Source organism: Macaca thibetana, chromosome 18, assembly GCF_024542745.1.
Source record: "Macaca thibetana thibetana isolate TM-01 chromosome 18, ASM2454274v1, whole genome shotgun sequence".
Lineage (NCBI taxonomy): Eukaryota > Metazoa > Chordata > Mammalia > Primates > Cercopithecidae > Macaca > Macaca thibetana.
The window spans coordinates 22,554,569-22,582,109 of NC_065595.1; the positions used below are offsets into that span (position 1 = coordinate 22,554,569).

Below are 27,541 nucleotides of genomic sequence, written 5' to 3' on the forward strand. Positions count from 1 at the left end.
AGGAAACTTTGGGGGTCTCCTTAGACTAACTAATACAAGTAGTATTAGTGCCTTTATGTACTTTGTAAAAGCTGTCATTTCTTCCAACTGCATCAAGAACAATATACAGAAAGATTAGCCAAGTATGGTGGCATGCACAGGTAGTCCCAGCTACTTGGGAGGCTGAGACAGGAGGATCACTTGAGCCTGGGAGGTTGAGACTACAGCGAGCCATGTTTGCGCCACTGCACTCCAGCCTGGGTGACACAGCAAGACCCTTTCCCCAACAACAACAAAAAAGCACACACACACAAAAGCGCACACACACACACACACACACACACAGAGAAATTGTTGGTCATAAAGTAGTCGAGTGAAATTCAAGTGTCAAAAAATAATCTGAGCATTTGCTAACATTCATGTTTAGCAGTATAGTCTGGAAGAAGTGAAGGAATCATGACCCACCATGTTTTTGCCCCTAGCAAGGATCCAAGGACTATCACAGACTGCCTTCTCCCTCTATCCTACCTGAAGATATCTCATACCAGCTGGGTGGATGTTGTCTTTTCTTGGTCTTAGACCCTGAGAATGTACATGAAGCAGGAGAGAGGTAAAGGCAAGGTGGGACATGGTGGCTCACGCCTGTAATCCCAGCACTTTGGGAGGCCAAGGCAGGCAGATCACTTTAGGTTGGGAGTTCGAGACCAGCCTGGCCAACATGACGAAACCCCGTCTCCACTAAAAATACAAAAATTAGCCAGGCATGGTGGCGGGCACCTGTAATCCCAGCTACTTGGGAGTCTGAGGCAGGAGAATCACTGGAACCTGGGAGGCAGAGGTTGCACTGAGCCAAGATCGCGCCACTGCACTCCAGCCTGGGCGACAGAGCAAGACTCCATCTCACAAAACAAACAAACAAACAAACAAACAAACAAAAAACACAAACAAAAAACGGCAAGAGGGATTATTGCTGCAGTGAGGAAATAATCTTTTTGTTAAGGAATGATAAAGGAGTGCCTACCAGTGAATCACCTAACACCCCATTTGAGATTTCAGGAAACTCTAAGTGCCTATACTTAAATATTACAAAAAAGACCAATGTCACCTTGTAGTGTATCTGTTCAGTGCTTTTGGTTGCCCTGGGAACTATGACAGTGTTCATTTCACATTTGTCCTTCGTCTCCTCAGTGGGAAAGTTGAGGACTGGGGCAGGACCAGGGCCTGGGACAGGGGTTCCTCTTCCTCAGCCGCATCAGCCAAGAGAATCTCAGCATTTTCCTCGGTGGCTTGTTCGGGAAAGAAAAGGCCATGGTTTGGCAGGAAAGCACAGTTTGGCAACCATGCTGGTCATAGGAAATATTTGTGTGTTTTCAAAGAGATCGTAAATATTATATGAGATGCAATTTGTTCTGTTTTTTTAGAACTGCAAAGTGTTACTGAAAACGTAGGTTTGGAAACATCATCACAGTTGTGTTTTGAATTGCCAGACCTTGTGTTCTATAACTAGGGCAGGATTTTTGAAGCTTCTTTTTAGTTAGAAACGCCTCAGCTTTGCAGCCACTGTTCAGGGTCTGAGTAACAATAGGTTGTGTTCTCCAACATATCTTTTCTAAATGATCTTGTCTATCTTCACATTCATTACTTTTAAGACCCAGACAAAACTAATCATTCTCTAATTTGAAAGTGTTATTTATGACTATTTGAAGGATTTTATACATTCTGCAAACCTTCCCCCTGTAAAGAAAAAAAAAAATGTCTTAAGGTCCTGGAGGGCCATGAATAAGATTTTGAAAGTTTAATAGTTTCTTAGTTAAAACTCTTTTGATTACAAGTATTGGAGAACAACCAAAGCTAGCTTAAGAAAAAAGTAAATTTGGGGGGGTGAGAGGCGAGGGGAGGGAACCTAGAGGACGGGTCAATAGGTATAGCAAATCACCATGGAACACGTATACCCAAGTAACAAACCTGCACGTTCTGCACAGGTATCCTGGAACTTAAAAGAAAAAAGTAAATTTATTTAAAAAGATACAAAGACACCTCCTGTTGTCCAAGAAGCAGCTAGGCCTCAGGAAGATACTGGAACAAGGACATAGATTTGCACCAGGAACCCGGTGTCTATCTCTCTCTCTCCCCCTCTGTCTCCCTTTCCTTCTTCTTCCCCTCCTTCCCTCTCTCCCCTCCCTCCCTTCTCCCCACCCTTCTCTCCCCTCATTCTCTCTCCCCATTTTCTCCCTCCATTCTCTCCCTTCTCCCCACAACTCTCCCCTCATTCTCTCTCCCCATTTTCTCCCTCCATTCTCTCCCTTCTCCCCACAACTCTCCCCTCCTAGTTTTTTTCTCTGCCCCTTAGAAATCTTCAGGAAGAAATATATCTATTTTGGCCAGGCACAGTGGTTCATGCATGTAATACCCCAGCATTTTGGGAGGCCAAGGTGGGTGGATCACCTGAGTTCAGGAGTTCAAGACCTGCCTGGACAACATGATGAAACCCTGTCTCTACAAAAATTAGCTGGGTGTGGTGGCACACACCTGTAATCCTAGCTACTTGGGAGGCTGAGGCACGAGTATTGCTTGAACCCAGGAGGCAGAGGTTGCAGCGAGGCGAGACTGCACCATTGCACTGCAGCCTGGGTGACAGAGCAAGATTTCATCTCAAAAAAAAAAAAAAAGAGAGAGAGAGAAAGAAATATAACTATTTTTTACCTCAAGAATTTAGACCTTAAAATTCTAGACACAAAATAACTGACTTCTAATTCCAGAATATCAAGAGAGAGACTGGCTCAACTTGGGTTTTCTGTCAGTCAGGGTTTAGCATGGGAAACAGACCTCAGTTGGTATTTAAGCAAGAAATGATTAAGACAGGGGACTAGGTACTTTCAAAAGCTCTGGATGGTCTACAGAAGCAGGTTCTAGGCTGGGTCACTGACCAGAAGAGCTTCTACCCTTCTGGTAAGTGGTAAGAGGTTCCTCTAAAGAGCTTCTAATTAAGAAGCCTGTCAACATTCAGGTAGCTGGAAAGTAGATATGAGCTCTGCTGCAGAAATGCCAAAAGAGGAAGGGATGCTGGGCTCCGATTCACTTCTGCTTCCAAGTCATAAGTGGATCTAAACAGTGGAACCTAATTCACAAAGAGCCTAGCTGCAAGGGAGTCTGGGAAATGTAGGGTTTTTATTTCCTTTCCCATCTCTCTAATTAGAGAGATGGTGGAATCAAGTTGGGGGAGCCGATTTGTAGTACCTACCACAAATTATGTATCTGCCCATGACTGATACAGCTGCTGCCAGAGAGGCAAGGACACAGTGTACACATGGGTGCCTGGGGCTCACCCTGTGGGTGGAAGGGATGGCTGTGATCTGGGCAGATAATCCAAATGGAATTCACCACCCACATGAGATCCTTTCCCAAATATTTATGGAGGCCCTACTATGTGCTCTGTTTAGCAACTTGTAACTGACTTTGAGTTGAGTTCAAGAGCTGGGGGCGAGGGATGGTGAGCAAGAGCTTCTGTATTATTGTTCCATCAATGTCTGTCTTTGTTTTTTGTTTGCTATGAAACCTTTTTATCATCTGATGTTTTGCCTCACAATCGGCTTATGATTCACAGTGTTTTCTCCCTCTGCCCTATAGCTGCCCACATTGGCGTTGGAATAAGTGGACAAGAAGGAATGCAAGCTGTCATGTCGAGTGACTATTCCTTTGCTCAGTTCCGCTATCTGCAGAGGCTACTGCTGGTGCATGGCCGGTGGTCTTACATAAGGATGTGCAAGTTCCTACGATACTTCTTTTACAAAAACTTTGCCTTTACTTTGGTTCATTTCTGGTACTCCTTCTTCAATGGCTACTCTGCACAGGTAATGTAATGTTGTTGTTATTATTGTCATTTACTAAGTAGAGCTCTTAAATGAATAAAATTCTCGTTCTGAAAAACCAAATTGTTTCTTCTATATTTGTAGTTTTGGGGCTGTGTCTCCTTGCAGTTGGGGCATAATTAAGAATGATCATGACTTCTCTAAATGTTTCTGGTGCTGTAAAAACATTTTGCCTTAGAAAGGAAGGGGTTTGGCCGGGCACAGTGGCTCATGCCTATAATCCCAGCACTTTGGGAGGCTGTGGCAGGTAGATATCCTGAGGTCAGGAGTTCGAGATCAGTCTGGCCAACACGGTGAAACCCGGTCTCTACTAAAAATAAAAAAATTAGCCGGGTGTGATGGCAGGCACCTGTAATCCCAGCTACTCGGGAGGCTAAGGCAGGAGAATCACTTGAGCCCGGGAGGCAGAGGTTGCGGGTGAGCCAAGATTGTGCCATTGCACTCCAGCCTGGGCAAGACTTTGTCTTTTTTTTTAAAAAAAAAAAAAAAAAAAAAAGGAGGGGATTTGCTTGTATGCTTTTGTCTTTATCTTTGGTTATTTTTTCATGTTACCTTGCCATTAATAGTAGTGATAACAGGGCTGGGTGCAGTGGCTCATGCTTATAATCCCAGCACTTTGGAAGGCCGAGGTGGGCGGATCACCTGAGGTCAAGAGTTGGAGACCAACCTGGCCAACATGGTGAAACCCCGTCTCAACAAAATATATAAAAATTAGCCAGACATGGTGGCGTGTGTTTGTAATCCCACCTACTTGGGAGGCTGAGGCAGAAGAATTGCTTGAACCTGGGAAGCAGAGGTTACAGTGGGCCAAGATTGTGCCACTGTACTCCAGCCTGGGCGGCAGAGTGAGACCTGTGTCAGGAAAAAAAAAAAAAAAAAAAAAAAAAAAAATAGTGATAACAGGCCAGGCGCATAGACTTTTGCCTATAATCCCAACACTTTGGGAGGCTGAGAAGGGGAAATCGCTTAAGGCCGGGAGTTCGAGGCCAGCCTAGGCAACATAGCAAGACCCCATCTCTATTAAAACAAACAAACAAAATGTTAAATAAAGGAAGTAGAGGAGTATGTGCTAACTAGGCTGGCATGTGTCTTTGTTGGTGACGTGGAGCCTCTGTCCCCCCCTCACAGACTGCATACGAGGACTGGTTCATCACTCTCTACAACGTGCTATACTCCAGCCTGCCCGTGCTCCTCATGGGACTGCTCGACCAGGTAGGAGCCTCGCACGAGCAGGGACACTTCAGGACAGATGAGCACGCGTTAGAGAAGTCCCAAGCAAATGTTTCAATGCATTCTTCTGGTTTACTTCTTTCTGATCAAACCCTATTATAATTCTGTTGTCAGGCATCAAGGGTCAAGGCTATGCTTCTTGTTTTGTAGTAAGGAAAGAGGATTTCTCTGTAGTCCCTGCTACTCAGTAGGCTGATGCAGGAGTATGATTTGAGCCCAGGTGTTCAAGTCTAGCCTGGGCAACAAAGTGAGACCCCATCTCTAAGGCAAAAAAAAAAAAAAAAAAAAAAAAAAAGACAGAAAGAGAGAAAAGAGGATTTCTGTGACTGGGGTTGAATTCATTGGCACATATATTTGTTATGTTCCTTTTAGACAGTAAGACCTTACTCTGAAGATACCTGAAGGCATGGTGGATCATACCTGTAATCCCAGCACTTTAGGAGGCTGAGGCAGGCAAATTGCTTGAGGTTAGGAGTTTGAGACCAGTCCTGGCAACATAGGGAGACCCCATCTCTACAGAAAAACTTAAAAATTAGTAGGCATGGTAGTGCATACCTGTGAAGTCCCAGCTACTTGGGAAGATGAGGTGGGAGGATCACTTGAGCCTGGAAGGTTGAAGCTGCAGTGAGTTATGTTTGTGCCACTGCGCTCCAGGCTGGGCAACAAACTGTCTCAAAAAAAAAAAAAAAAAGAAAGAAAGAAAGAAAGGAAGAAAGGAAGAAAGGAAGAAAGGAAGAAAGGAAGGAAGAAAGGAAGAAAGGAAGAAAGAAAGAAAGAAAAGGAAAAAAGAAAAGAAAAAAAAGCACCTGAGAGTCCAATATGTCTCTACAATAGTAATTTACTCATTTTAAAGTAAGTTTAAATCCTTTCCAAAATGTATGTAGCCAGTGTATATTTTTATCTAATACCAATTCTTAAAAAGAAGTACTATAAAGACTAAAAAATAATAATTTATAATTAACTCATCAACTTGCATGAGAAAATTTTTCCCCAAAGGATTTGCAACAATATATATTCACTCAGGAGGTAAAAATAGCCTCAGGAGGTAAAAATTCACTCAGGAAAAAAAATATTTTTTGACATTACTAATTTGTTTTCTTTTCATAAGTAGCAAAGTAATAAACTTATACCTAGCCCATCTCTAAATTAAATATTAAGTAATGGTGGTCTAAACAATGAGGTGGAGCTCTGCACACCACAAATATTGCAGGATTGATCGATTATCTTGTCTAGTTTGTGCCTTCCTAAAATTTAACAGCAGGCTGCAACTTTTTGTGAGATATTCATTATAATGTATCTCTGACTGCTTTGACCTGATGAATCAAATATCATCATTTTGTTTTCTCCTTAAGGATGTGAGTGACAAACTGAGCCTCCGATTCCCTGGGTTATACATAGTGGGACAAAGAGACTTACTATTCAACTATAAGAGATTCTTCGTAAGCTTGTTGCATGGGGTCCTAACATCGATGATCCTCTTCTTCATACCTCTTGGAGCTTATCTGCAAACCGTAGGGCAGGATGGAGAGGCACCTTCTGACTACCAGTCTTTTGCTGTCACCATTGCCTCTGCTCTTGTAATAACAGTCAATTTCCAGGTACGTGGCTTGCATTGGCCGTATTCAGTGTCTATTGGTACCTATCTATATTTCTGTATATAGGGTGGCGTGCACATCCAACTGACTCCCACTGCACCTGTGCCACTTACAAAATATAAATGCTATTTTCATCTCTTATACCAAGCACATTTTCTATTCCTTGCCTGAGTCAAGGATGGTTTAGTTTCTGGTCCAGTATTCAAGTCACATCATGCCTAACGTGCTGAATTCTGTTTTCAGGATTGTTAGATCCTTTATTTCTTGCTAACTCCCCAAAATGAATGCTGTTTTTCTCTGGTTTCTCAACAGATTGGCTTGGATACTTCTTATTGGACTTTTGTGAATGCTTTTTCAATTTTTGGAAGCATTGCACTTTATTTTGGCATCATGTTTGACTTTCATAGTGCTGGAATACATGTTCTCTTTCCATCTATGTTTCAATTTACAGGTTGGTATTTTCAAAATTCCAAAAATAAATGTACAGACAAATGTCAGTAGTTTAGATTTTGACATAACTTCTGGTAAGTAATAAAATATACAAGGTGGAATGGCCAGGCGCAGTGGCTCACACCTATAATCCCAGCACTTTGGGAGGCCGAGTCAGGTGGATTGCTTGAGCCCAGCAGTTCAAGACCAGCCTGGACAACATGGCAAAACCCTATCTCTACAAAAAATACAAAAAAAATTAGCCATGCATGGTGGCACATGCCTGTAGTTCTAGCTACTGGAGAGGCTGAAATGGGAGGATTGCTTGACCTGGACGTTGCAGCTACTACAGTGAGTGGTGATCGTACTGCTGTACTCCAGCCCAGCTGACAGAGCGGGACCCTGTCTCAAAAAGAAAAAAACAAAGCAAAACAAAACAAATATATACAAAGTATTAAGTATTGCTAGTGAAAAATTAATGTTCTGTCTGGAAATTAAGTGGTGATGGTGCGTTAAAAGTGCGTAACGTGATGGGAGGAAAACAAATTAAAATAGCTTTACAATAGCGCTGTACATGGTTGAATTAGATAACTTAAGACTTAAAAGGCTAAATAAAAGCCTATTCTTTCTTTCTCATAAAACCTAATATTGGGGCGACATGTGGTGGCTCATGCCTATAATCCCAGCACTTTGGGAGGCCAACACAGCAGGATCTCTTGAATCCAGGAGTTCAAGACAAGCCTAAGCAACATAAGGAGAACTCGTTTCTACCCCCCCCAAAAAAAAATTGAAAAAAAATTAATGGGCATGGTGGTACACACTACACACTGGTGATTCCAGCTCCTCAGGAGGCTGAGGTGGGAAGGATTGCTTGAGCCTGGGAGATCGAGGCTACAGTGAGCCATGATTATGCCACCCCAGCCTGGGTGACAGAGTGAGACCCTTTCTTAAAAAAAAAATCCCCAAAACCTAGTATTGGTAGGTTTTTGGAAAAGTGAGTATACAAGTATTGCTGGTAACACTGAAATATATTTTAAGTTTTCCAAACATCTGAAAATGCATAAGGGATTATGAAACTTTTTACACATTTTGGCCAGGTATTTCTACTTGGGGAAAGTATCCTAAGATAATAAAACACACGAAGTTTTGGCAAAGCTAATTTGTACAGATGGCTCCACCATAACATTTCTAATTGTAAACAAGAGGAAAAAATGGAAATAACCCAAGACCTAAGAATATTATTAAATTGGCTAATCATACCATGAAATACCAGTATGATGAAATTCTAGAATTCAAAAGTGGTCAACATTATTAGAAATATGTGCGCAGGCCAGGCACAGTGGCTCACCCCTATAGTCCCAGCAGTTTGGGAGGCTGAGACAGGAAGATCACTTGAGCCTAGGTGTTCAAGACCAGCCTGGCAACATAGCGAGACCCTGTCTCTTAAAAAAAATAATAATAAAGTAATAAAAAAGAGACAAATAAGAAATATGTGTGCAGAGCAATAAGTAAATTGATAGAAAACAAAATAGTTACGTGACCAATGATTACAATTGCATAAAATATACAACAAAATGACAAATGCTAGAATGAATTTGAAGTGATAAAAATATCATAAATATTATAAATATAAAATATTAATAAAAATTAATTATGAACTGGAATTCATGAGCTTCTTATTTTGAATAGAGAGCTTGGACTCACAATGAAAAACAATCCCCATAAACTAGTTTCCCTGGCCGGGCGCGGTGGCTCATGCCTGTAAACCCAGCACTTTGGGAGGCTAAAGTGGGCAGATCACGAAGTCAGGAGATCGAGACCATCCTGGCTAATATGGTGAAACCCCATCTCTACTAATAAATAGAAAAAATTAGCCAGGTGTGTTGGTGGGCACCTATAGTCCCAGCTACTCGAGAGGCTGAGGCAGGAGAATGGCGTGAACCCAGGAGGTGGAGCTTGCAGTGAGCCGAGACCGTGCCACTGCACTCCAGCCTGAGCGACAGAGTGAGACTCAGTCTCAAAAAAAAAAAAAACTAGTTTCCCTGTAAAAGATTTAGATTTTTATGACTAGTTGTTGGGTTGTAAAAGTCCGTTGCTGTGGTAACCCTTTCCTTCTTGGGATTCAGCTCAGCTTTTTGTGATTTCCTTTACTAACTCTGTGTTTTAAAATACTAGTAACCCAGTTACTTAGCATATTCCCATAGGGAGTTTTTTAATACCATACACACTTAGCAGGGTAAAAACCACATTTAAAATAAATAAAGACCATTGTTTTTTTGTTTTTTTTTTTTTTTTTCTGGAGACGGAGTCTCGCTCTGTCGCCCAGGCTGGAGTGCAGTGGCCGGATCTCAGCTCACTGCAAGCTCCGCCTCCCGGGTCTACGCCATTCTCCTGCCTCAGCCTCCCGAGTAGCTGGGACTACAGGCGCCCGCCACCTCGCCCGGCTAGTGTTTTGTATTTTTTAGTAGAGACGGGGTTTCACTGTGTTAGCCAGGATGGTCTCGATCTCCTGACCTCGTGATCCGCCCGTCTCGGCCTCCCAAAGTGCTGGGATTACAGGCTTGAGCCACCACGCCCGGCCAAGACCATTGTTTTTACAAACTGAGAGTGTAAGTACAGAAAACATGATGAGAAACATGGCTCTAAAAGATGGTCATTTGATTTTGAAAATTGGGTCATGTCTGTGATTACGTGATTGTATTATTGAATTGAATTATTACTTCATCTGACATAAAAATTCAGAAAACAAATTGCAGTGGAAAAGCACGGCTCCAGTCAGGCAGAAGGAGGTTTTAATTCAGGCATTGCCATGGTTGGTTTTGTTAGCTTGGGCAAACTTTTTAACTTCTCCATAACACAATTTACTTATGTGACACAGGGATAATACCCATCTCTCAGAACTGATTCAATGACATGATCTGTATAAAACACCAGGTACTGGCAGTACTAGCATTTTTTTTTTTTTTTTTTTTTTGAGATGGAGTCTCGCTTTGTCACCCAGGCTGGAGTACAGTGGCACAATCTTGGCTCACTACAACCTCCACCTCCCGGTTTCAAGCCTCCAGAGTAGATGGGACTACAGGCACCTGCCTTCATCCTGGCTAATTTTTGTATTTTTGTAGAGACAGGGTTTCACCATGTTGACCAGGCTGGTCTTGAACTCCTGACCTCAGGTGATCTGCCCACCTCGGCCTCCCAAAGTGCTGGGATTACAGGCGTGAGTTACCACGCCCAGCCTGGTAGTGCTATAGCTTTTATTATTTGGAGTTTCAAACCAGAACTAAAATTGAAAAGCGCTTTTTTTTTTTTTTTTTGAGATGGAGCCCAGGCTGGAGTGCAGTGGCACGATCTTGGCTCACTGCAATCTCCACCTCCCAGGTTCAAGTGATTCTCATGCCTCAGCCTCCCAAATAGCTGGGATTACAGGCATGCATCACCACGCCCGGCTAATTTTGTATTTTTAGTAGAGACGGTTTCACCATGGTAGCCAGGCTGGTCTCGAACTTCCCACCTCAGGTGATCCACCCACCTCGGGCTCCCAAAGTACTGGGATCACAGGTGTGAGCCACCACGCCCGGCTGAAAAGTGCTTTTTTAAATCCTTAAATTCAGAAGGCCAGGTGCCGTGGCTTATGCCTGTAATCCCAGCACTTTGGGAGGCCAATGTGGGCGAATCACTTGAGTTCAGGAGTTTGAGACCAGCCTGGGCAACATGGTGAAACCCCATCTCCACAAAAAATACAACAGTTAGCCAAGTGTGGTGGTGCACACCTATAGTCCCAGCTATTTAGGACACTGAGGTAGGAGGTCACTTGAGCCCAGCAAGTTGAGGCTGCAGTGAGCCATGATAACACCACTGTACTCCAGCCTGGGTAACAGAGTGAGACCCTATCTCAGAAAAAAAGTCAGAAGTCTTGATCACCTAACTTTGCATTTTTAATCAATGCAATGTCAACAAATGTGCTTTTTTTCCTTATTTGCTCACTTATGTACATTTGCCTTGTTTCAAATAATTTACCTTCCCAATTTTGCTTTGCTTAGTCTGATTTTAAAATGTCTTTTCTTTGAGTCATAATGGATATTTTGGGAAGTCCAATCTGGTGGTAAAACTTTACCATAAATGATCTATTTATAGATTATGAAATATTAACTATTTTTTTTTTTTGGAGACAGAGTTTTGCTTTTGCTTTGTCACCCAGGCTGGAGTGCAGTGGCATGATCTCGGCTCACTGCAACCTCCGCCTTCCAGGTTCAAGCAATTCTCCTGCCTCCTGAGTAGCTGGGACTACAGGTGAATGCCACCATACCCAGCTGATTTTTTGTATTTTAGTAGAGACGGGGTTTCACCATGTTGCCCAGGCTGGTCTCAAACTCCTGAGCTCTGGCAATCCACCCACCTTGGCCTCCCAAAGTGCTAGGATTACAGGCATGAGCCACCGCACCTCGTGAAATATTAACTATGTTCTTAGGAAAAAGGGACCACAGTGATTCATTTGCCATGTTCTTTACAGGCACAGCTTCAAACGCTCTGAGACAGCCATACATTTGGTTAACTATAATCCTGACCGTTGCCGTGTGCTTACTGCCCGTCATTGCCATCAGATTCCTGTCAATGACCATTTGGCCATCAGAAAGTGATAAGGTATATCGAATATAGTCCTCTCCCAAATCTGTCCCTCACAGAAACCAAAGCGTTTCCCAACAGCACCTTTCCTGCAAAATTCTAAGCTCATGGGAAGTTTTGTAAGAATGATTTTTCATGATTGTTTCTCTTTCTTTAACTCTATCTCACAAATAAGTCTTTTGGAATTGGGAATTTAGTGTACTTTCTTTTTAATACAAAGATTACCAAACATAAACAAAAAAGGGAGAATAGAATAATGAGCCCCGTATATCTATCCCCTCAGTTTAACAATTACTGTGTTAACATTTTGTCATACAAATCAGATTGGGTTTTTTTCTTTATTTAAATAAAAATGTACCTTCTGTAGCAGGACCCTTTGAGCTACAAGGAACCGAAATCTGTGACTCAAAATATCTCTACAGTAGTGCGTCATCATTAATCATTAGCAGACTTCAGGCCCAGCGGATTGAGCAACTTAATGTCAAAAAAGGATTGGGCAGGTTCTTGCCATCTCTCCTCCCAGAAACCTTCATTATTAGCTTCATATGGATGCTGGAAGATGGCCAGAGCAGTTCTGGGCATCACATCCTGACATATCAGTGTCGGGGAGAGATAAGATACTATTCTGTAGCTCCTTAGGGGCCATGGAACTTCTCACCCAAGGGCCCCAGTACAGTGCCTTCAGGTCTCATGTGCCAAAATTAGGTCACTTGCCCATTCTGGACTAGTTTAGTAAAGGAAATCAACCTGCCCACCGCCCATGAGAAATGTGGCTGTGGGGGGTTGGGGGGGTGATCTGAACACAATCAATTTCCATTAGAAAGGAGAGAGCAGAGGCTAGTGAGGCAACCTTCAGTATCCCTCGGGTCTCCCTTTTGCAGTTCCAACAGTACACAGTAACAACCCGGAAAGGCCCTACTGAGTTTTCTCTTTGGCTGTACCCATCTGGTCTGAACTAGAAAAGGGCACTAGCTTCCGGGGAGTGGGAATCTCGGCTTTGCATTTTCTAGCTGTGTGACCTTGGCAAAGTTAGATAACCTTCCCTCAGCTTCTATATATATCTCCAGGTAGGTAGGTAGAACGATCGATCAATCTATGTATAACTATAGAGAGATGGATATAGATCTATATCATCATATCTATATGTCAATATAGCTCTCCATAGATAAACAGATATAGCCAAGCATTGTGACTCACACCTGTAATCCCAGTACTTTGGGAGGCCGAGGCAGGTAGATCACTTGAGGTCAGGAGTTCAGGAGGACAGGACCAGCCTGGCCAACATGGTGAAAATACATACTAAATATACAACATAATAAAAATACAAAAATTAGGTGTGGCAGCGCGTGTAACCCCAGCTACTCAGGAGGCTGAGGCAGGAGGATTGCTTGAACCTGGGAGGCAGAGGTTGCAGTGAGCCAAGATCGCACCATTGCACTGCAGCCTGGGTGACAGAGCGAGACTCCATCTCAAAAAAAAAAAAAAAAAAAAAAGATATAGACACACACATACACACACACACTATAAAGTGGGGACAGAGCTGCCTGCATCAAAATGGGGCAGGCGTCTGGCCAGGCCTCCTCCCTGGAGTGGACCTTATCTTCATCCCTCCCCATCTCTCCCTCTTGCAGATCCAGAAGCATCGCAAGCGGTTGAAGGCGGAGGAGCAGTGGCAGCGGCGGCAGCAGGTGTTCCGCCGGGGCGTGTCATCGCGGCGCTCGGCCTACGCCTTCTCGCACCAGCGGGGCTACGCGGACCTCATCTCCTCCGGGCGCAGCATCCGCAAGAAGCGCTCGCCACTTGATGCCATCGTGGCCGATGGCACCGCGGAGTACAGGCGCACCGGGGACAGCTGATCCCTCACCCCCAGGCCGGGACGCGGCCACAGAGCACGTCTATTTTTTTATGAAAGATTCTCAGGACTTCGTGTGTGTGTGTGTGTGTGTGAATTGCATTCGTCACAAAGATATTGAAGACAATAAATAACCTTGGCCGGGCGCGGTGGCTCACGCCTGTAATCCCAGCACTTTGGGAGGCCGAGATGGGCGGATCACGAGGTCAGGAGATCGAGACCATCCTGGCTAACACGGTGAAACCCCGTCTCTACTAAAAAATACAAAAAACTAGCCGGGCGAGGTGGCGGGCGCCTATAGTCCCAGCTACTCGGGAGGCTGAGGCAGGAGAATGGCGTGAACCCGGGAGGCGGAGCTTGCAGTGAGCTGAGATCCGGCCACTGCACTCCAGCCTGGGCGACAGAGCGAGACTCCGTCTCAAAAAAAAAATAAATAAATAAAATAAAAATAAAATAAAGACAATAAATAACCTTTATAACAAACTCCTTGGGTTGAACTATTAAATAGCAGAGCCAAGAAATAGGACTTTTAAAAGTTCTATTATTGGGCTGGGCGTGGTGGCTCATGTCTGTAATCCCAGCACTTTGGGAGGCTGAGGAGGGGAGATTACCTGAGGCCCGGAGTTCGAGACCAGTCCAGCCAACATGGTGAAACCCTGTCCCTACCATAAATTAAAAATGAGCCGGGCTTGGTGGTGGGCACCTGTAATCCCACCTGTTTGAGAGGCTGAAGCAGGAGAATCGCTTGAACCTGGGAGATGGAGGTTACAGTGAGCCAAGACTGTGCCACTGCACTCTAGCCTGGGTAACAGAGCAAAACTATGTCTTAAGAAAAATTTAAAAATAGGCCGGGCACGGTGGCTCATGCCTGTCATCCTAGCACTTTGGGAGGCCAAGGCGGGTGGATCACTTGAGGTCAGGAGTTCCAGACCAGCCTGGCCAACACAGTGAAACCCCATCTCTACTAAAAATATAAAAATTAGCTGGAAATTGCTTGAACCTGGGAGGTGGAGGTTCCAGTGAGCCGAGATCGTGGCACTGCACTCCAGCCTGGGCAACAGAGTGAGACTCCATCTCCAAAAAAATTTTTTTTAATAATAATAAAAGTCCTATTATTCAACTGGTTATGTACACTATGGTTGAAAGGGAACGTTCTAATCCGGTCTCAATCCAGGGCAATAGAATTATAAAGCATGTTGTATTTCAGTTCAAATGGTATTGTATTATAAAATTAGTTACATTTTCCTTTGTGATCTTCAGCATAATTTCCCGGAGGCTCCTTTTTACCCTCCATAGGCCACCTTAACATATTTTTAAATTTATAGTAGTAACGACAAATGACATCAGTGTTCATCATCTGAAAGCTAAGTGGTTCAATCACTTTTTCAAAGTTGATAGTAGATTGCATGGTTTCATGTTCTCCTCATATTGGTTTAATAATTCTATTTAATCAAGGAAAATAACTTCAGATTCCATAAAGTTTCAGTTTATTTTTGGTTTACTACTGGGTGAGACAGCACATTACATACTTTTACTATCAAATATTATTTTAGCAGCTTCCCATAGTACCAAATGATTTAATTCCCTACTCTTATTTTTTAAAGCATCTAAATATTTCTGGGCTTAAAAAAAAAGCGTTTTTAAAAACTGAGGATATCAGTAATAAATTGCAGAATATTTTGTAAAGCTTTCTTTTGGAAAGCAAACTTTTGTGCCTGCCTATATGTAAAGTATTTTATAAGGGACTTGAACAGAGACCTCACTCTTTTTCACTTGTCTTACGTCTTGAGAGAAAAGGCTATTGGCAGCCACATTCCTAAGACTGGGGAATGGTATGTCCTTTTAAATTTGAAGATAACTTTAGGTAATTATGGAAACTCCTCAAAGAGGTAAAAGTAACTTTTTTCCAGACATTTTTCTCATTCTGTGTCTTTCACACACTAGTTTCCATAGTTCAATAATTCTGTTTTTTACCATCGGGCTGTGAATGTTCACAATATCAGTCCCGTTGAATTCCTATGAGGTAATCACAATGTGTATATAGTTCATTTTCTAGGTTTGATAAAAGAATGTATGGCTTTTTATTCTGTGGAAGTAAAATGCTGAACGTTTACAACTTTTCCTTGTAAATAAAAAATTGTAAGTTTTTTTTTTTTTACAGAAAAGTTAGCTTGTGTAATTCTGTTAGTTTCAGATTTCTCTCCTGTTTTCGCAAATTGTGGGAAAGATTGACAATGCAAATGTGTCAAAGACATACTGTTGGGTGCAATACTAACAATTTTAAAATGCAAATTTCTTTGGATAAATTATTTCTATATTCTGTAAATCTGAGATTTAATGTATATTTTGTTAAAAAAATGATTTAGTAAAATCTTTGAAAAGTATAATCTTCTAAAGTATTTAAATTGGCTTTTGTTGTTGTTGTTATTTTTAAGAATAGGGTATGTGACAGAAGAATCTAGTCCCACAAGGTTTCTAGAGGAATGCAGGGGTCCTTTAGTGGTGAGAAAGTCAGGGACAGGGAAACTAAGTGTTAGGGAAGAAGTGATGGAGAAAAGGTGATCAGGACCAGGCACTGTGGCTCACGCCTATAATCTCAGTACTTTGGAAGGCTGAGGCAGGAGAATCACTTGAGGCCAGGAGTTTGAGACCAGCCTGGGCAACATAGCAAGACTCTGTCTTTTTAAAAAAAAAAACAACAAAAAAAAACTGGGTGTAGTGGCATGTGCCTGTAGTCCCTGTTGCTTGGGCGGCTGAGGTGGGAGGATAACTTGAGCCCAGGAGTTTGAGGCTGCAGTGAGCTTTGCTCATGCCACTGTACTGAAGCCTGGGTGACAGAGCAAGACTCTGTCTCTAAAAGAATTAAAAAGTTGGTCAGACTTTAGAGACAGAGGGGTAAAGATTTAGAGTTAGGGAGGTCAGCCGGGCATGGTGGCTCATGCCTGTAATCCCAGCACTTTAGGAGGCTGAAGTGGGTGGGTCACTTGAGGCCAGGAGTTCGAGACCAGTCTGGCCAACATGGCAAAACTCTGGCTCTACTAAAAATACAAAAACTTAGCTGGGTGAGGTGGTGCACATCTGTAGTCCCAGCTACTCTGGTGGCTGAGGCAGGAGAATTGCTGGAACCCAGGAAGCGGAGGTTGCAGTGAGCCATGATTGTGCCACTGTTCTCCAGCCTGGGCAATGGAGTGAGACTCTCTCAAAAAAAAAAAAAAAAAAAAAAAAAAGGATTAACTCTGGGTTTTTCCAACTGACTTCAACTCTTTAGCCAGAATGAAAGGAAAGGTAACCCTCAACCAAAAGTAAGGGCTGGGGCTGGGCATGGTGGCTCACGCATGTAATCCCAGCACTTTGGAAGGCCAAGGTGGGTAGGTCACCTGAGGTTAGGAATTCGAGACCAGCACGGCCAACATGGCGAAACCCCATCTCTTCTAAGAATAAAAAAATCAGCCAGGCATGGTGGTGCATGCCTGTGATCCCAGCTACTTGGGAAGCTGAGGCAGAAGAATCACTTGAACCTGGGAGATGAAGGTTGCAGTGGGCTGAGATTGTGACACTGCACTCTAGCCTGGGTGACAAAGCAAGACTCTATCTCAAAAAACAAAACAAAAAAAGTAAGGGCTGGGAAGTGAGCAGAGAGTCCTAGAAATACATGATGAATCGTTGGCAGAAAAATGAGGAAAGAGGAGTGAGTAAGGAAGTGGATGGGAGACCTGGGGTTTGAGGCTGCGGGAGTCTGACCAGGCTGTGGGACAGACAGCTCTTGGATGCAAGGGAAGCCATGACCCCACTAAGAAGGTTCTCTCTGCGTCAGAGATGGGAGACTCTTTGGGAGGCATAATTAGCAGCAGGTGATAGAAAAATATCAGTCTTGGGGTGCTTGGGGTTGGAGGAGATGGGCAAATTACTAGCCTCTGCAATATAAATGGCAGGAAAATCAAGTAAACCTGGGAGATCATCCCTAAAAAAATAAAAGTCACTTTTTCCTGCAATATACTTCTGTATTTAAGTTGTTTGAGGGATAAATGTTTTCAATCAAAGAGCACCACCTAAAGGTTCTTACTCATGTTCAGCACCAGAAACTGCTCAGTAACAACATCTGATGGGAATAAAATGATTCTTGAGAGACTTCAATGTGATAGCAAAATGTACCCTAATGGAATCGAAATATATTTTAACAATTGCTGCCTTCATGTGATGTGAATGAAACTTAGGAAAACCGTCAGCTCCTAAGAGTCCTGCTAGAAAGTTAGGGCTGCACTATAACTTCTGGGGCATTTATAAAAATGAAAAGGCCTGTCAAAACACTGAAAACAATACAACGTAGATCTCAGGACAAAGTGGAGGTTGGGGCCCTTAAAAATAACCACTGTAATGCAATCATTTTCTTTCTGCTAAAAAATACAGTAAAGGCCGGGCGTGGTGGTTCACGCCTGTAATCCCAGCACTTTGGGAGGCCCGGGCGGGCGGATCACCTGAGGCCAGGAGTTCAAGACCAGCCTGACCAACATGGAGAAACCCATCTCTACTAAAAATAAAAATTAGCAGGGCATGGTGGTGGACGCCTGTAATCCCAGCTACTTGGGAGGCTGAGGCACGAGAATCACTTGAACCCAGGAGGCAGAGTTTGAAGTGAGCCGAGATCACGCCATTGTACTCCAGGCTGGGCAACAAGAGTGACACTCCATCTCAGAGAAAAAAACAAACAAAAAGAAACAGCAAAAATGATTTTCTTGATTAGATATTTCTCCAAAGAAGAGATATAGCCGGGCACAGTGGGTAGCTCACGCCTGTAATCCCAACACTTTGGGAGGCCAAGGCAGATCACCTGAGGTCCAGGGTTTGAGACCAGCCTGACCAATATGATGTAACACTGTCTCTACTAAAAATACAAAAATTAGCTGGGAATGGTGGCATGTGCCTGTAATCCCAGCTACTCGGGAGGCTGAGACAGGAGAATTGCTTGAACCTGGAAGGTGGAGGCTGCAGTGAGCCGAGATCAAGCCACTGCACTCCAGCCTAGAAAACAAGAGAGAAACTCCACCTCAAAAAAAAAAAAAAAAAAAAAAGAGATATAAATGGTCAATAAGCATATGAAAATATGCTCAACATCATTAGTCATCAGGGAAAGTCATCAAAATTGAGGCTGGGTGCGGTGGCTTATGCCTGTAATCCCAGCACTATGGGAGGCTGAGGTAGGCGGATCACCTGAGGCCAGGAGTTGGAGACCAGCCTGGCCAACATGGTGAAATCCCATCTCTACTAAAAATACAAAAATGAGCCAGGGGTGGTGGCATGTACCTGTAATCCCAGCTACCTGGGAGGCTGAGGCAGGAGAATCGTTTGAACCCAGGAGGCAGAGGTTGTGGTGAGCCGAGATTGCATCACCGCACTCCAGCCTGGGTGACAAAGTAAGACTCCGTGTCAAAGAAAAAAAAACAAAAAGAAAAAAAAAAACACATCATACTAGAAAGGGTTGATTCTCCCTACAATAATTTAAAAATGGCATATATTCCTCATAAAAATGCCAACAGTTTCCTGTAATAGGCTGATTCAAAAGTTCATATGGAAAAATTAATGTCAGAAAACTGTAAGCAATGAGGTGAGACTACTCCTACCAGATATTACGCCATATTGTAATTTGAAAAACAGTTTCAGTGGTATGGTTCTGATGCATGATGACACAGACATTCCACGGAACAGAATAGAAAATCCAGAAATAGACACAAACACGTGAACATTTACTATATAAAGTGGCATCAAAGGTGGGTGGGGGAAAGATGGGCTTTTAAATAGATGGTGTTGAGACAAGAGGGAAACAAATTAGATATCATGCACTGTAGTAGAATAGACTCCAAATAATAAAGAGATTTAAATGTAAAACAAAAAAAAACTCATAAAAGTACTTGAAGAAAATCACGAGGAAATTCAAATACCGGAGTGGGGAAAGACTTTCTAATTAAGACTAAAAATCTAAAGCCTCAAAGGAAAGGCTAATAATTTCAAATACGTCAATATTTTTAAAACCCCCATTATGGCAAAAAAAAAGAAAAAGAAAAAAAGGTATAAGCAAAGACAAATGGCAAAATGGAGAAAAAGTGTGCAAGTCTTAGTTCAGGCTGCTGTGACAAAATACCACAAACTGTATGGTTTATATAAGCAACAGAAATTTTTTCTCACAGTTCTGGCAGAAGCTAGAAGTCTTAGGTCAAGGGATTGACAGATTTGGTGCCTGCTGAGGAAATGCTTTCTGGTTCGCAAATAGTGCCTTCTGACTCTGTCTTTACATGGTGGAAGAGGCCAACAAGCTCCTTCAGGACTATTTTATAAAGACATAATCCCTCCTGATTTAATCACCTCTGAACGTCTCCACCTCCTAATATCACCTTGGAGGTTAGCATTTCAGCATATGAATTTTAAGGGGGCACAAACCTTCAGGCCATAGCAGTCAAGGTTGTGAAAAAAAAAAAAGTCAGAGAAAAAGAAATACAAATGGGGCGGGGTACGGTGGCTCATCCCTGTAATCCCAGCACTTTGGGAGGTCGAGGTGGGCGTATTACTTGAGGCCAGGAGTTCGAGACCAGCCAGGCTAACATGGTGAAAACCCGTCTCCATTAAAAATACAAAAATTAACTGGGTGTGCAACTGTAGTCCCAGCTACTAGGGAGGCTGAGGCAGGAGAATAACTTGAACCTGGGAGGTGGAGGTTGCAGTGAATTGAGATTGCACCACTGCACTCCAGCTTGGGCAATAGAGCTAGACTCTGTCTCAAAAAAAAAGAAATACAAATGGCTCTTAAACACATGAAACGATCTTTAAACTTACCCGAAATAAAGCAGTGCAAATCAAAATGATTTTGACAAGCCATCTTCACCTATTAATTTGGCAAAAACAAGAAAGTTTGGTAATGCACTGTTAAGGCTGTGGCAAAACAAGCCTTCTAATTTATTACTGAAAAGTATATAAATTGAAACTCTAGGAAAGGCAATTTAGCCATAACCATTAATTTTTTTTTTTTTTTTTTTTTATTTGAGACAGAGTTTAGCTCTGTCACCTAGGCTGGAGTGCAGTGGTGCAATCTCAGCTCACTGCAACCTCCGCCTCCCAGGATCAAGCTATTCTCCTGCCTCAGCCTCCCGAGTAGCTGGGACTACAGGCACGTGCCACCACTCCCAGCTAATTTTTTGTATTTTTTTTTTTTAGTAGAGATGGTGTTTCACCATATTAGCCAGGATGGTCTTGATCTCCTGACCTTGTGATCCGCCCGCCTCAGATTGCCAAAGTGTTGGGATTACAGGTGTGAGCCACCACGCTCAGTCCTTGCCATTAAAATTTTAAGTGTATATTCCCTTTGACTTGGCAATCACACTTCTCAAATTCATCTTGCAGATATATTTGCCCACAACGGAAATGACATGTACAGTGATTGTATAATCAAAATATTGGCAGGCAGTAAGCTAGCAATCCATCAGTTTAACTACAGTTAAATGAAATAAGTTCCATCCCAATAACAGGATACAATGAAACTATAATGGGAGCTAAGGGAGAAGAATAAAAGATCTCCATTCATTGTGGAGTGTGAAGAGTCAGGTACAGAACTGTGTATGTGGTGACAACCTTTCATATAAAAAAGAAAAAAGAGGAGGCGATTAAATTGATGTGTAGAGTCAATGCAATTCCAGTTGAAATCCCATGAGATTTTTTTTTGGTAAAAATTGATAATTTGATTCTAAAATTCATCTGGAAATGCAAAGGACCTAAAATAGCCAAAATAACTCTGCAGAAGAAAAACAAGTTGGAGGAAGAACACGACTTGATTTTGAAAGTTGTTACTGGCATGGGCTGAAGAACCACTTGTTAAGTACTATGCTGACTGCCTGGGGGACAGGATCGTTGGGACCTCAAGCCTCAGAGTCATCCGATTTACCCATGCCACAAAGCTGCACATATACCCTTTAATCTATAATACAAGTCAAAATTTTAAAAATAAAATAAATGTGAAATTAGGGCCAAAAAAGAGGAAACTGTTATAAAGCTACAGCAATCAAAACAGCATAGTATTGGCTTAAAGAGAGCAGGTAGATCAATGGAACCTAATAGAGTCCATAAATAAATCCATACATCAGTGGACAACTGATACTGAACAAGGTTACAAAAGCGATGAGGTGGAGAAAGGATGGCCTTCTCAATAAATGGTGCCGGGACATTTGATATTCACATGCGAAAAAATGAACTCGGATCCCTACCTGGAACCGTACTTTGTCCTCACAAAAGATCTGAACAGACACTTCAACACAGAAGATATAGGTAAGGCAAAAAAGCACATGAGAAGATGCTCAACATCATTAGTCACTAGGGAAATACATTAGAAAACTTTTTGGGGTGATGGATTTGTTCCCTATCCCCAATTGTGGTGATGGTTTCACAGGTATACATATAAGTTAAAACATATCAAATTGCACATTTTAAATGTGTGCACTTTGTCATATATTTTTTTTTCCTTTTGAGATAGGGTCTCACTCTGTTGCCCAGGCTGGAGTGCAGGGGCACCATCTTGGCTCACTGCAACCTCCAACTCCTGGGTTCAAGAGATTCTCCTGCCTCAGCCTCCTGAGTAGCTGGGATTACAGGCATGCATCACCATGCCCAGCTAATTTTTGTATTTTCAGTAGAGACGGGGTTTTACCGTGTTGGCCAGGCTGGTCTTGAACTCCTGATCTCAGGTGATCCGCCTGCCTCAGTCTCCCAAAGTGCTGGTATTACACGCATGAGCCACAGTGCTCAGGCTGTTGTATATTATTTATGCCTAAAACAAAACAAAACCAAAAAAAAGCTGTTTTAAGGAAAGGAAGGAAGGAATAAAGGAGGTAGATTGAGAGGAATATAGTCATATTTTCAACAAGAATCTCTAGATATAAAAGAGACTAGTAGGGCGTGCATGGCGGCTCATGCCTGTAATCCCAGCACTTTGGGAGGCTGAGGCGGGTGGATCACGAGGTCAGGAGTTCGAGACCAGTCTGGCCAACATGGTGAAACCCTGTCTCTACCAAAAATATAAAAATTAGCTGGGTGTGGTGGCGGATGCCTGCAATCCCAGCTACTCGGAAGGCTGAGGCAGAGAATCGCTTGAACCCAGGAGGCGGAGGTTTGCAGTGAGCTCAGATCATACCCCTGCACTCCAGCCTGGGCGACAGAGTGAGACTCCGTCTCAAAAAAAAAAAAAAAAGAGACTAGTGAAAATTGTTATGAGGAGTGAGACCTTTAAATATTGAATTATCTTTTCATAGTTTTAAAATTAAAAATACTGAACCATATGGACACATTTTCTATTTCAAAAATTAAACAATAAAAAATAGAAATGATTTTTAGGCCAGAAGGAGTAATTTGAGTTAATATTTTTCCTGCTTAAGTCACAAAGCCTCCCAAACTGAGACTCACCCAAGCCCACAAGCTTCTCCCTAGAGCAGCAACCGCAGCTCTTCACATTGTCCTCTTGGGGGACTGCCAGTGCCCAGAGATGGGGACTTCCTGTTGCTACAGACAGAGTGGTGTGTTTTGTTAGGCCATTTATATGCACACACATATTCTTTGCCCTCAGAAGAGTCTGGGTAACAACTTAAAGTCGTGTCAAAATAGTGGAAAGGACCAGTGGAATTTGAAAGACTGTTTTCAGAGTCAAAGACCAGTATGGATTTACCACCATATTGTCCAATTAATTATCAGCTAAGATGACCTTAGCAATAAGATACATAGAAAGAAATAACTCTCACAATTTTAAAATTATCAGGAATTTTGCTTCAAAACGTGAATCAAATAGAATGTATTTGTATTAACAAATAATTTGTATTAATCAAATAGTAATGTGTTAATAAATATGAGGAAGGAAAATTTTAATATGGAGAGAAATTTAAACTTCCTGATCTAGGATGGTGGTTAAAAATCCAAGGTGCTGGCCTAGCACGGTGGCTCATGCCTGTAATCCCAGCATTTTGGGAGGCTGAGATGGGTGGATCATTTGAGGTCAGGAGTTGGAGACCAGCCTGATCAACATGGTGAAACCCCATCGCTACTAAAAGTACAAAAATATTTGCCAGGCATGGTGGCGCATGCCTGTAGTCCCAGCTACAGGGGAGGCTGAGGCAGGAGAATCGCTTGAACCCAGGAGGCGGAGGTTGCAGTGAGCCAAGGTCACATCACTGCACTCTAGCCTGGGCGACAAAGCAAGACTCCGTTTAAAAAAAAAAAAATTCCAAAATCCAAGGTGCTCTGGCCAAGTTTAAAATATAGATTGTCTCACTCCAGATAACCTGTTTATGACTTCCAGTTGGAAAGATGTCAATATTCCTTTGGCCCCTGATGCCGAGACTGTTGCAATTATTCTGGAAGGCTGTTGTAAGCCCTAAAATGTCTCCTTGTTTCTTTTCCATGAGAGGATTAAAGATATTGGATCTGGCTTGTAGAGTGAACGTGCGAGGGTTTTTTGTCTAGCATTTCTCATCAGGAATCAATTCTCCCAGTTGATAAGAATCAACCTTTAGAATAGAGGTTGATTTGCCCACTGGGAGTCATCTTGCAGTTTCATTATAAAATGGTTCTGCTGAGCCAAGCTGCATAATGAATAAACCAATCTATGGAAATGCTATCGGAGGTTTTCTGTTACCATCCATTTGGGGGTTCCCACCTACCTTCGGCTTTCTTATTTAAATTTTGTGTGAAAAACATAAAAACTTTGTGCTCATCGAAGAGTTTAATAAAAACAACACAAAGGACTGTTTCTAAAGGAGCTTTGAAAGTTCTAGAAAATTTACATCAAGATTTTATCACTGCAAACATCTTGAGTAAATAGAAACTCAAAAGGGCTCTTTTATATTTACTGAATTTGCCCAAGAATGAGCTATTTTATAGGATTTTGTGGCTTGGGGTGAAAATATTTTTATGACCTAACAGCAAAAAACAAAACAAAACAAAACAAAAACCCAAATCTGATTAACCAAAATATCATCAGCTGAGCTTCTGAGACCCCCAGAGACCCCTTAAGACTCTCAATTCCAGCTGGGCACGGTGGCTAACGCCTGTAATCCCAGCACTTTGGGGGGCCAAGGCAAGTGGATCACTTGAGGTCAGGAGTTCGAGACCAGCCTGGCCAACATGGAAAAACCCCGTCTCTACTAAAAATACAAAAATTAGCCGAGCATGGTGGCAGACACCTGTAATCCCAGCTACTCGGGAGGCTGAGGCAGGAGAATTGCTTGAACCTGGGAGGTGGAGGTTGCAGTGAGCCGAGATCATGCCATTGCACTCCAGCCTGGGGGACAGAGTGAGACTTCGTTTCAAAAAAAAAAAAAAAAAAAAGTCTCAATTTCTATAAACTGATACAAGATCGTTCTTCAAGCTAACCAAGAGGACTTCATTGCTTTTAGAGGACACAATTAATTCTGCTTTGAAAGTTTCCCCACCTCTATAGAGAAAATGTTCTTCTCTATTTGACTCTGTCTTCACCTTTCTTAACAGCTATCCCAAATCCCACATCATACCCAGATCAATTCCGTGAAGCAGCTAGCCTGGGCTAAAGTTAATTGTACCTTTAAAAAGCAATAGGGCTGGGCGCAGTGGCTCACGCCTGTAATCCCAAGACTTTGGGAGGTTAAGGTGCGCGCATCCCTTGAGCCCAGGAGTTCGAGACCAACCTGGGCAACAGGGCAAAACTCCCCAAACCCTGTCTCTACAAAAAAAAAAAAAAAAAGAAAGAAAGAAAAAATCAGCCAGGTGTGATGGTGTGTGCGTGTAGTCCCAGCTACTTTCGAGGCTGAGGTGGGAGGATCACCCCTGTCTCAAAAGAATTAAAAAAAAAAATAGCTGGGCGTGGTGGCTCACACTTGTAATCCCAGCACTTTGGGAGGCCGAGGTGGGTGGATCAGCTGAGGTCAAGTGTTTGAGACCAGCCTGACCAACATGGAGAAACCCCGTCTCCACTAAAAATACAAAATTAGCCAGCATGGTGGTGCATGCCTGTAATCCCAGCTACTCCGGAGGCTGAGGTAGGAGAATCACTTGAACCTGGGAGGCAGAGGTTGCGGTGAGCCGAGATTGCTCCATTGCACTCCAGCCTGGGCAACAAGAGCAAAATTCTGTCTCAAAAAAAAAAAAAAAAAAAGAAGAAAAATAAAAATAAGAAGCAGTGGCAAGCCAGAGCATACACAGCCTGGTAAGCCTGTAAGGATGTTGAGGTGAACCCTGAGAGCAAAAGTAAGTCCATGGAAAAGGTTGCTAGATAGAGAATGAAATGACTGTGTTTATATTTGAAAGTGTTCGCCCTGGCTGGAGTGTGGAGATTAGATTGGAGAGGTGTGGGGGATCCAGAAGATAGGTGGAGAGGCTAGCCAGAGGGAGGATGCGACTTGCATTGCACTAGAGGGAAAGGATGGATGCCAAAGCACAAGAGTGTAGGTGTCAAGGGAGGGCTGTCAGACAGCACCCATTTAATAGCTTGAAACAAAAGACTGGTAATTTGCTGAGATCTGGGGCTGTGGGAAGGCCCTATGGTTTATTATCACTTTACAATTGAAACATCTGTGGCTTAGAAAGGTTAAGAAACTTGACCAGGCTCACCAAGCCAGAAAATGAGTTCTGTGATCTATGGAATGCATCTCTCTGGCTTCATTCAGAGCTCTAACTGTACAGGAGTTACCATTGTTCACCCTCCTTAAAGAGTGAGCATCCAGGGGGACTTTAAAATAATTGTAATTTTTTTAGTGAGAGACAAAGTGCTTACAAGGAAGCAGCTGGCAATAACGAAGCAGCCTGGGAATCACTGAAGCAAATCTCAGTGCTTAAACTTAACTACAGGAAAAAGAAAGTTAAGTTTTCGGTTCCTCAAATTAATAGTTTCATCGTAATGATAATTCCCACTTTTAGTTTGCCATTTACAAGCCAATTTTATTTTTTATTGCATCTATCATCTATCTATAATTTATTTATTAATTAGAGACAGGGTTTCTCTCTGTAGCCCCAGGCTGGAGTGCAGTGGTGTGATCACAGTTCACTGCAGCCTCGACATCCCTGGCTCAAGCGATCCTCCCACCTCAGCCTCCTAAGTAGTCAGGACCACAATCCCATGCCAATCAGCCCGGCTAATTTTTGTAATTTTTGTAGAGGGGTGGGGGCGAGGGGAAGCTCACCATGTTGCCCAGGCTGGTCTCGAACTCCTGGCCTCAAGCGACCCTCCACCTCCGCCTCGGCCTCCCAAAGTGCTGGGACTACAGGCGTGAGTCACCGCCCTCGATCTCATGTAAAATATTACTGAGATTTTCCAACTGTTTCATTGATTTGTTAATTAAGTGCACTCGGCTTGGACCCCCTCCTCGATTCCCGGTCTTGGGAGAGGGAACGGAGCCCTAGGGGCGCTCGCAGAGATGTTTGCCTGTTCTCTTTCCGAAGCCTGTTTTGAGGAGCAAAAAACAGAATGTCCAGGAAGGCTCTTTGAAGATGTCTGTGAGTTTGCCTGAGGACAGCTCCTGGAAGGCAGTGTCCCCGCGACTAGGGCGAGCCCCGGACTCCCCACCATCCCAGACTCCCCAACACCCAAAGGCGCGGCGCCGCGAGCAGGACCAAGTAAGAAATACAGCACAACGCGCCTGAAACGCGGAAGTGGCCCGGAGACAACATGGCGGCGCAGGCGTCAAGTACCCTAACCTCGAGCCGGCGGCCAGGTACGGTGGCCTGTGGGGGACGCCACATTAAAAGAACAGAGACGCTCATCCTGCGCCTGGAAGAGCGAAGGGGGGGCCGGTGAAGCGACCTTGAGCGCAAATATGAGTGGGCGCGGAGACCTAACAGCAAGCACCGCAGCGGGAGGCCGCCCCTTGCTGGCCAGAATCGGAATGAAGAGACACGAACAATGCTGTTCATTCTGGCCGTCCCGAGTAGCTGGGATTATAGGCGTGCGCCCACCATGCCAGGCTAAT

At 43.2% G+C, this 27,541-nt stretch overlaps 2 protein-coding genes and 1 long non-coding RNA gene across 6 annotated transcripts in view; 2 read left to right on the forward strand and 1 right to left on the reverse strand.

Moving 5' to 3' along the window:
- ATP8B1 (ATPase phospholipid transporting 8B1) overlaps nucleotides 1-15,961 on the forward strand; it is a 160,405-nt gene extending 144,444 nt beyond the window's left edge. For all 4 annotated transcript variants that reach the window (XM_050768030.1, XM_050768031.1, XM_050768032.1 and 1 more), the window contains 6 exons: nucleotides 3,607-3,830; nucleotides 4,977-5,060; nucleotides 6,431-6,676; nucleotides 6,986-7,124; nucleotides 11,613-11,743; nucleotides 13,357-15,961. In XM_050768030.1, the coding sequence (XP_050623987.1) occupies nucleotides 3,607-3,830; nucleotides 4,977-5,060; nucleotides 6,431-6,676; nucleotides 6,986-7,124; nucleotides 11,613-11,743; nucleotides 13,357-13,581 (1,049 nt within the window). In that variant the 3' untranslated portion in view covers nucleotides 13,582-15,961. The remainder of the gene's footprint in view (nucleotides 1-3,606; nucleotides 3,831-4,976; nucleotides 5,061-6,430; nucleotides 6,677-6,985; nucleotides 7,125-11,612; nucleotides 11,744-13,356) is intronic.
- NARS1 (asparaginyl-tRNA synthetase 1) overlaps nucleotides 1-27,541 on the forward strand; it is an 82,626-nt gene that overhangs the window by 26,611 nt on the left and 28,474 nt on the right. The gene's annotated exons all lie outside the window — the stretch shown is intronic.
- On the reverse strand, nucleotides 7,120-26,970 carry LOC126941448 (uncharacterized). Its single transcript, XR_007721306.1, has 3 exons — nucleotides 26,756-26,970; nucleotides 22,264-22,383; nucleotides 7,120-7,504 (listed from the first exon to the last, which is right to left on the reverse strand). It is a non-coding gene; the product is annotated as an uncharacterized LOC126941448 (long non-coding RNA).